This window comes from Sabethes cyaneus, chromosome 2 (assembly GCF_943734655.1).
Source record: "Sabethes cyaneus chromosome 2, idSabCyanKW18_F2, whole genome shotgun sequence".
Classification (NCBI taxonomy): Eukaryota; Metazoa; Arthropoda; class Insecta; order Diptera; family Culicidae; genus Sabethes; species Sabethes cyaneus.
The window spans coordinates 30,196,227-30,206,205 of NC_071354.1; the positions used below are offsets into that span (position 1 = coordinate 30,196,227).

The 9,979-nt window shown below is 40.2% G+C and overlaps 1 protein-coding gene across 3 annotated transcripts; it reads right to left on the reverse strand.

The window, feature by feature from the left end:
• Positions 1 to 1,543: 1,543 nt before the first annotated feature.
• LOC128733678 (protein RER1) lies at positions 1,544 to 4,351 on the reverse strand. 3 transcript variants are annotated; one of them, XM_053827431.1, is made up of 6 exons: positions 3,995 to 4,351; positions 3,876 to 3,932; positions 3,677 to 3,806; positions 3,419 to 3,620; positions 3,141 to 3,358; positions 1,544 to 3,003 (listed from the first exon to the last, which is right to left on the reverse strand). In XM_053827431.1, exons 3-6 carry the CDS (start codon positions 3,740 to 3,742, stop codon positions 2,929 to 2,931), a joined length of 561 nt encoding a protein of 186 aa, XP_053683406.1. In that variant the 5' UTR covers positions 3,743 to 3,806; positions 3,876 to 3,932; positions 3,995 to 4,351; the 3' UTR covers positions 1,544 to 2,928. The 3 variants fall into 3 exon arrangements, with proteins under 3 accessions (XP_053683406.1, XP_053683407.1, XP_053683405.1); XM_053827432.1 differs by having other exon boundaries at positions 3,677 to 3,932; XM_053827430.1 differs by having other exon boundaries at positions 3,876 to 4,351.
• Positions 4,352 to 9,979: the final 5,628 nt, after the last annotated feature.

Sequence of the window (9,979 nt, forward strand, 5' to 3'; positions counted from 1 at the left end):
GTCTGACACAAGGTGACGGCTTACCTTATACGCCATTTAACAACGCTCTTGAAGAGGTAATCCGACAAGCGGGCATCGAAACGAGACCCCCTTTTCACCCATGGTAGCCAACTCCTAGGAAATGTCAGATGACTTGCAATATCATTGCCAGTAACTTTGCAATGGCGGAGCTAAAGCTGACAGTGACAAAGACCATTAGTTCTTTATGGACTTGAAAATACGATACTGCTCATGAAGGACATACGCACCCTTGCTGCATTCGAGCGGAAGGTGCTGCGGATCATATTTGGCGAAGTACGCACTGAGAGCTACAGGCACTGCTTGAAAAGATTCCCATCGTAAATTGGCCTAAAAGCATGCCGGATGACAGTGCGACGAAAACAGTTCTCTTCAACAACCTCACCGGCATCAGGAACAAAGGGGCTCAACGTGCAGGATGGCTCGATCAGGTCGAAAGTGAGCTGCAACTTTTGAGACGACTGAGAAATTGGCGACGATGTGAGCTATGATTGAGTTGACTGGAGGCGACGGCTTGAACCTGATGACGACGACAACGACGAAGATCTTGCTTCTATGGTCGTTAGTGATGATCGACCTCGTCGTCATGCCTATAAACGTGTCATTGTCATGAATAACTTCGATCGCTCACCGTTTCTACCGTGCTAATTAGCACTTTGTCGGTTTCTTTTGTTTTGGTAAAAAGCAACTTTGTAGCTACCAACTTCTGCGCTACAGCGTGTCAATTGCCGTAATTCAAAAGCCCTAGCTGTTGTTCTCTAATATGCTATCATTGAAATGCATGCCTGTAAGAATAATAGAAGATCCTGAGTTCGAGCACCAACCCATTGTTTCAGTGAGCAGCTGTCCATTACTGAAACAAAGGATGTTAAATTTTTCTACTCCAGATTCTTCATCGCTTGCCGGGAAGCACTGTAGTAGTCAGCATTATAGAGGTCACAGCACCTTCCGGTCCTGTGTGTCAAAATGGAGACGAGGTTGCAAGCTGGAAGCAACATCAGGCCAGTATATACTTTCCTGATGTCTTCTCTTCACCTAAGTAGCACTTCGGCGCTTTGACCTGATAATTGCTCTGCTAAAAGTGAATCACCCTTCACCGAAGATGTCAGCAAGCGGTCTCATGGCGTATCTTGGTGTGTCCGTCTTAGAGGCTCGTGTAATCGAACGGATGCTTTTTGTGTACTATCAGAACGTCAGAGGTTTACATACCAAAATCCCTCAGCTTTGTTAGGTATTAGCCAGTTATGATTACCTTCACGAAAACACCTATTCTATCCATTCTAATACCGCAATTTTTGAGGTAATCTTCCCAGCCTCCGCTTTTGTTCTAGCGTTGATCACCTTCCTGTCCTCCCAAAATTTCTATTAATAACGTCGAAGTCTTTTGCGCAGCCTTGTTGAAAATCGTGCCTCTTATTTCGATGTCTGCACGCTGGATCAAATCCTTAATGTTAGGGTCGATTCGCCACCCTGTTTAAACTTGAAAATACGTAACTTTCGATTAAAAACATGTCTACAATACAACCTAGTTTTCAATATTTATTTGGTTATCCAAGTTTTTTTCTTCTTATGACAATTTCTGGGTCTTTCAATTTGCACATATTGGTAAATGTGTGTGTCTGTGTGTTTGCTTTCTTGTGTATATATTTTATTTCCTGTAAGATAAGATGTTAGTTTTCACACCTAGCGGGGTCTGCTCACGGATTTAGTCGAAAAGACGTAAATATTTCCATCATCCCGGTTTTTCTTTTGTTTCGTTACGCATTCGTTCCATTCACAAAACTCACTTGAACCACTTTGGACTACCTAATACCTAGTCCTCAGTTGGGCGGTACAAACGCGGTATAGAAAAACTCCCATTATTGATTACATAATTCCATACTTAACTAAACTAAGTCGAAGGATAGTTGAATTTGAAACATTACCAAGGGTGTGTCCTATCGTGGTGCCTTTCATTTTTTTTTTTTTTTTCAAGATTAACTGCTTTGGGTTTGGGTTTCGATTGATTCTGCTTTTATCTAGGTACTAGAAATTAGGGGGAAAAATAATGATTTGTTAGACAGCGAGGGTGTTGAAAAGCGCTAGGTACTTAAGATTTTGATTTCTGCTGTTTGCTATTTTTATAAAAGTACGGGATACAGGATAAACGATAGGATTAAAACTAAAACAACGTCTACTAATAATCAACCGAAGAAGAAACGTAATAAACTATATGATATACTGAATATTGGAAAGATTCGTCCCATCGGACGACTTTCTTCAGAAATAAGACATAAACTGTACAAATCAGCCGTTGGAAAAGTAGCCTTTTTTGACATAAAAATTATACTAAATTGGTTTCACCTTTAGCTTTGCTATCCACTCAGGATGAAACTCTATATTTTGGTAGTGAAAATCTTTTTTCGATTATAGATTTAAAAGGAAAATGATGATCGACGTAAGCACAAATCAATGCCCAGTGTGTTCCGATTCCGACGAGAGCTGATGTTACGGCGAGTCGGAACACACCTGATCCTCATCATCGACTACTGTCTAACTGCTTTTTACTTTACAACCAAAGAAAGGAATTAAACGGAAAACAAACCAACCAAAAGCAACGGCATTCTACTAACTACAGAACCAAGGGTACCCATCACTCTATTAAGCCGGACACGGAGTTGCTTTTTCCTGCTGTTGTTGTTGTTGTTGTTGTTTTTCGGAACATCCTTGCTAAACGGTTGAAATCGTTGAACTGGGTTGAACTGCTTTAGCGCTGGCAACTGCTGCTGCGGAGCTTCCGGAGGCGGACGCTTTAAAAACCGGCTCCGGCGAAGCGGCGACATTGATAGCGTTGGACGAAGAAGCAGATGCAGATGACCCTGTTGACAGTTGCGATGTTGTTGTTGATGGCAAGGTTTGTGCTTTTAATTGTCACTTTTCCGTCGGCACCGCCTGGTAGCGGGGCTTACTGTGGGTGAACGGCAGGTACCGGTATTTGATCATATGCTGAAAAACAAAAGAGATAGAAAACCCGACGTTTAAACTCTGACTGACTAGAAAAATAATTAACCTGTCTGTCTGCCATCACCAAATTTGTATTGTAAGTCATTAACGTGTGTTTCACTCCCTCCCGCCGTACTTACCCTAATCTGTCGCTTCATAGTGATGCAGAACAGCGTAATGAAGTACATGACCAATATCGGCCAGAACACGGGCACGTTAAACGCCTCGAAGAAGGTGCACAAAATGCCGATGATGGTACTTTTACTGACGGCATACCAGAACTTAAACTCCGGCAACCGCCGTATGAAAGGTCGGAATTCTTCGTTGGACTTGGTGGGTAGCTCTGGCCCTTGATCATCTGAAAAGAAGGACAATTAACACAATTCTCTTCGTGACGTCACCTAAGCTACTAACTAACCATCTAGATCCAAGGCCGGATCAATTTTTGGAGTAAGGAACGCTATAAACAGATTGAGATGGTAGATTCCAAGCGCGTAGGTCACTATGTACCAGCCCTGCTTTGTGAATACTCGCAGAAGGAACAGGAGCACCAGGCCTATCGCGGCCGCCCACCGCAGTTTGGTGTGTGGCGTCCATCGGTCCAGCTGAAGTTGGTAAAGCTGGATAAAGAGGAATTAGGTCAGCTGGCTTGCTTCATCATAAAAAAAACATTCACCTGTGAGATCCGTTTGAAAAATTGCGATACTACATTCCTACTCGGTGTCACTTCCTCGTTCATCATGCTGCAGTCGGAATGCCACGGCCAGTGTTAAAATCTTTCCCTTCGCTCAATTGCCGTCAGCTGCCTAATCCAATTAGCAATCGCTTATCAAATTTCCTTCTTCGCCTCGGCCATTAACACACAAGATACTCACTGGTTTAAGCCCACCGTACTCGATCCACACTTCTTTTCGTTTTAACAGAAACCAAAACTAACAGAGAAACACTTCCACTTTCAGTGCCAAATCATAAAATCTTCCTTTAGTATTATTACCCTATCATCATCGCACAGCACTTTCAGCCAGTCAGAGGGGCACTTGCACACACTTATGCGGTGGCGCTATGCTTCTAGATAGATGATGGAAGTGCCTCCCTCTGGCTGATGAATAATTTAAACGCCAGTTATCGGGGCCCGTACAGGCTTATAGTTCCGAGCCACCCGAACAGTTGTGCCGATTCCCAGCGCACAGCTTGTGCCAATCGCGGAAACACCAGCGCCCTGTTTTGCGTTCCGCAAAAGTACGGAATTCACGAGAATTCCGATTGCACCACGACACAAGAGGAAAAACGAAAAATCAAAATCGTCGTCGGGCCGCGAACCACGTCAATCTGTCAGAAAAGAAGACCTTTTTACGACGATGATGACACCACGGGACTGAACTGAAATGACGGAAGGATTCAACCGGTATAAAAGCGAAAGGGCTGTCGAAGTTGTGGTCTAAACTTTGGCATGGAGACCGTTCACAAGTTGAGTGCGTCGTATTGCACAGTAAAAAGTTCGACTACATTCAACACATTCAACATCGTCGTCGTATTTTTGATTTTCAGAATCCAAAAAATTAAATTTTGTTGGGTTGTGTTTTATTTACTAATCTTTGAAATTTTGAAAGCTACAAATGTCAATTTACCAGCGAACGAAATTTGTTTGTTCCAAACCGTTGTTTAGTTTCCGAAAAAACGGCAATTGAAATTGGAAAAACATGGTCTCACAAGAACGATGTTATTGCGTCGAATTTGTTGCACAAGGTTTGAAAGGTTTAGGCATAGAATATTATTCTTTTTTAACCTTATCCTGTGATTCGATCGTTCAAAATCAGTAGCAAAATAAGTAGAAAAGTCTACAGAATCGAAAGTTGAAGTAATTCGTATAATTTTAGTCAATAATCGATCAACAGTAGCGGGATAACTACCCAGGTAACCAATAAGCATTTCCAATGCAATTTAAATGCAAGCCAATAAGCATTTAAGTTGCCTTAAATGTTACTTAAATGCTATTTTGGCAAAATATGCGGCTACTTTACTGCTAGCCCTCATATAGTGCTGGCAATGCTTATTTGCAGCTAGTTACCGACAAGAAGAATTTAAATAGAATTGTGGATGCCAATTTACAACAGTTATGCAGTCAAAAGGCTGATAAACAGCAACTTGCAGTATAAAACGCCAGGGATGCTAATAAACGATTGATTTGCAGCTTACACTAATGCTCATTGGTTACCTGGGTAGGTAGGTAGACGCCTTTCAATATGTTGATAGTCCATCCAAGTGGTCTTGGTGGTACCAAGACTGATACAGCTACACGGATCAGGAAGGCCAGGGTTGCCTTTCAAGTCTGCGAAACATTTAGCGCTCAAACCAGATCACTTTACATTCGAAACCCCGAATTTCAACTCAATCGTTAAGTCCGTACTGCTGTACGCCGCCAAAACTTCTTGCGTTTCAGCGGAAACTACGCAAAAATTGCAGGCATTTATTAATGGTGGTGGCTGTAGTGATTTTCCATTTTGACGCAGCTTTTTAAACTTTTAAACTAACTAGTAATATGTCGCATACCACATCTTGCATTCCACATGTTGCCAAAAAATTGCCTAGTTTAAACCTAACTTTTCTTAGCTATGATAGGAATTTGTTTATTCAACCCGTTTAGAATTATGATGACTTTTTTTTTATTTAATTCGTTATTAGATAATTTGATTTTTATGTATGCATTACCTAATACGTTTCCTCACGGGAAAGATTCCTCACAGGGAAAATTAAATACTATTCCAGCCTCACAGAGCTGTTATTCCCTCTCAGGGGGCATAAAGTTAATTATCGTAGCTTCACGGAGCTAAACTAGCCTCACAGAGCTGTTATTCCCTCTCAGGGGCATAAAGTTAATTTTCGTGGCTTCACGGAGCTAAACTCCCTCGTAGGGGATCATTATCTAGTAGTTTTGCAGAACTACAAATCCCTCTCAGGGGAGTTTTCTTACATTTTTTTACAAATTGATGTCCTTCATAGGGGACTACAGCAATATATTTAAATACTCACTTTTTGGGAGCATCCGAATTTCCGCCATTGTAGTGATTTTCCATTTTCACGCAGCTTTTTAAACTTGCGTCCGTCTGCTATCAATTATCGTCAGAAAGAGGAAGAATTCAAATTCGTTTTTTCTCATGTTGAAAATTGGCTTGCTTTGTTTTTTAACACGCCAAATTTTTTTTTTATGCTTAAGATGTTTTAACACATTACACTTTATACTCTACAGTGGCTTGATAACGAGGGACAAGACTGTTGGAAATATATTACTTTTCCCTATGAAAATATTCTTTCAACCTTAATATATTTATACCGTTCCCACCCTAATACCTCCGCTGTTGATAGTATTCTTTTTCTTCGAGCTTGGCTCATTTGTGTACAATTAACTCGTGCGACTTGTGCAATCCGAGGTACAATCCTTGTGCAGTTTTCTCGACAATGAATAAACGAAAAAATATTGAGTATGGCTCCTATACTACGGTTAGAGACTATAGATTACAGAGGCGCCGAGACACTCAAAATCCGCTAAATTTTGAAACAAAACGGGGAGTACCATCATAAATAAAGGTAACTCTCCGCTTTCGTTTAAAATTTAGCGGTTTTTGAGTGTCTCGGCGCCTCTGTAATCTATAGTCTCTGTAACTACGGTAAGCTGGTTTTTCATCTTTGCTTTTAATGCAATGATCAAAAAAGAAAATTTTTCAGGAAAAGGTCTAGAGTTATTTCTGGAAATGTATAACGATGAATCGTCGGTGATCATTTAAAAAAAATGAATTTCATTGGACTATCCACAACCGTCGCTCTTGCTAATTTAACGGAATCGAACAATGTTCAGCCGCTAGAGCAAATGATAACTGCTCAGAAAAACAAAATTATAAGATTTTGTGATACCAACTCCATGAACCTGGAGACATTCGTACCAGATTGTCAGGACCAGATGGATAACTTTACATTTACATTTATCGACAAGCTTTGCATATCTGCAATTGCAGAACGTGTGAAAAAGAATGGTATTGGCAAATACCTGCCGCCGGTTGAACCTTATGCCAAAAATAATCGGCCAAAATTACCGGAAAACCTGCAACCATTGAACGAAGAGTTGGAAGTACAAACGTTATTAGCCAGAATCAAACGTCACTTCCGCTCATGCTAAATATTGCGAATTTCTTTAAACATTCCTAAATATTAAATTTCCATTTTTGTTTGTAATAATTATTTATTAAAATTAAAAGATGTGGCTTTTCGGTCTCGGGTTTCTTACGTAAACTTTATTTTACGTTTTCGGCTGACGTTTCGAAGATTTATGCCTTCATCATCGGAGCAACTATTGTTATAAACATTACAATTATTTAAACAATCTACACACTTAATTTTGATTTTTGCTCTCGGTAAAATTTCATGCCGAATTCAACGGTAAAAATTATTTTTAACGATATCTCGTTAAAAAATAACATTTTACATCATCTCGGCAATTTGGTTTCACGTACTTCAGTAATTATTTTCAAAATGCCGATAATCGTTAATAAAATGTGACAAATATTGCGGTTTACTTTATTTTACCGAAATCAGCAATATCAAATACCATTTCTCGGTAAAACAGCATCTTGCTTTGCCATAAATCGGCAAATGCATGGGATATTTTTTTGTTCCACCAGTTTTTTTGGCGGCAACATGACAGCGAGAAATGTCAAACGTTTTTCTCGTTCGTCACTTCGTCAGTCAGCGCATTTCAATATTTTTGTTTGGCATTTCGCTAGCGATTTCGTTTTCGTCGTGTGAAGGTGCGTAAGAGATTTGGAAGTATATTATTAAGTTTTTTTGTACTTATTGTAATAGACTTTTTTCAGAATATTTGAAAACCAGCACCGTGTGAATCTGATCTATTTCCATTACCATGCGAATCTGATCTTTCCTGTCCGCGGGAGGCCGCTCACAATATGCGAACACACACACATTGGCGAAATTGTGATCAACTATAAGATTTCACACCCACCCTAATATGTACCTGTTCCGGCACGCATTCGAATCGGGCGCAACGCAGCACGAACTGTACCCGACGGTGGCTCAACCGTTGATTGAAGCGCTGATCCGTATGAAGTCTTCACCTATGGAGTAACAGACAATGGGAAAACGTATACCATGACCGGGGTTATTCAGTACCGCGGCATAATGCCGCGCTGTTTCGATACCCTGCTTCGTACCATCTCGGATATTCGGGCGAAAAAGTTCGTTTTCAAGCCGGTCCGGTTGAACGGGTTCGACATCCTGTCGGAAACGGATGCCATGCGGCAGGCCGACCTGCACTCGCAAATGAATCGAATGAAACCGCGAGAGGACACCGATCCGGAGCTGGCGTCGAAGACATCGGTCGCATCGTTCGGGGTTAGCGGCTAAGCGATAATATTTATTCCGTTATTATTACATGCGTTGAGGTTTTTTGCTATTTTCAAAAAAGTGGTTTTAGTTTTTTCCGAATATCGGCAGTAAATAATACTGATCATTCAGCAAAATTAACTGACAAAATCGGCAAACTCAATTTAAAAATACAACGGATCTCGGTAAAAAGCTACCGAGTGTGTCGGCATGTTTTACCAGATCTCGTCAAAAAACTACCGAATGAGTCAGCATATTTTGCCGAAGTTCTCAGTATATTTTGACAATTCGATATCATTTGCGTTTACCGAGTGATCAGTAAACGTAACTTTTGCCGAGAAGGTTACCGAGAGCTCAGCTGTCCAATTCTCGGCATTTTTTTTGCCGATTTCGGCGAAAAAAATTAAGTGTGTACATTATTACACATACAATTATTTACAACGTTGACAAATGTTTTCTTAGTCAAGTGTCAAGGATTTAAACATGAGAATGTTAATTTTGTTTTACCCTCTATACTGAAAGCATAACAAAATGAACGGAAACGGACTTTTTACAAACCAATTATAGAGCTTGCTAAGCCCAATGCAAAAGGCTACAAAAACTTATCGTTTTTATAACTGGGGGAGAACAAAAATCAGAGGGGTTGTGCACAAGACACGACCGCGTATATAGGTGACGTAGGACTACGTAAGCCTTTTGGTAGTGATAGTAGCATGTATCCATGCTTGTAATCATTCGTTTCTTCATGTATACATGCTGTATGCAACATATATACATGCTACATGCGTTGTATGTAACATTTATCAAAGCAGTAATATTGCATACGTTCAATCCTCAAAAGATTTCAGAGTTATTTCAATGTGCATGTGAAAACAATTTAACAAAATCAAGAACACAAACTATTGCTTTCCTGCTACCTTACAGAAATTGAAGATTGTTTGTATTACCCACGTTGAAGGGATTTTACCAATTCAATCCTATTTTATCAACAGCACATCTTTTCACTACATTTCTAATGAAACGGCAAGCATGCGTATTCATACAGAGTCATATTATAACCGAACACTACAGCTGTAGTACGTTTTTCCAACACAGATATCAAATTCGCCTAGGTTTAATCGTCTCGCAGTAAAGAATTTGCGATCTGTTGTGGCGACGAATTTGTGCCGTTTTTGACGTAGGACTACGTCTTACGGCAAGTTTTGAGATAGGGTGTCATTCCAAAAAATTGAAAAATGCGAGCGTCACGAAAAATGAAAGGTTTTGAGCGCTAATAGCTCAGCGGTTTTCCGATCGATTTTCAATATTCTTACACCAATCGATTGGAAAATCTTCTACGAATTGGCCCAAATGAAGAAAAGTATGGATTCTTGATGTTGAACTATTGAAAAATTGAAAATGATGAACCTATGTTTTACCAGAATTCTCGCTTCGTGATTGGTTGGAAGATTCTTTAGGATGATCTAAACCTATACCAATTTGATATCTGTGCTTGGGAAGTAAGCCAAAACAAGTGACAAAGTTTCCTCATTTCAACAAGATTTCTTAACACCGCGATTAAACCTAGACCATTTTGAAATCCTTGCTT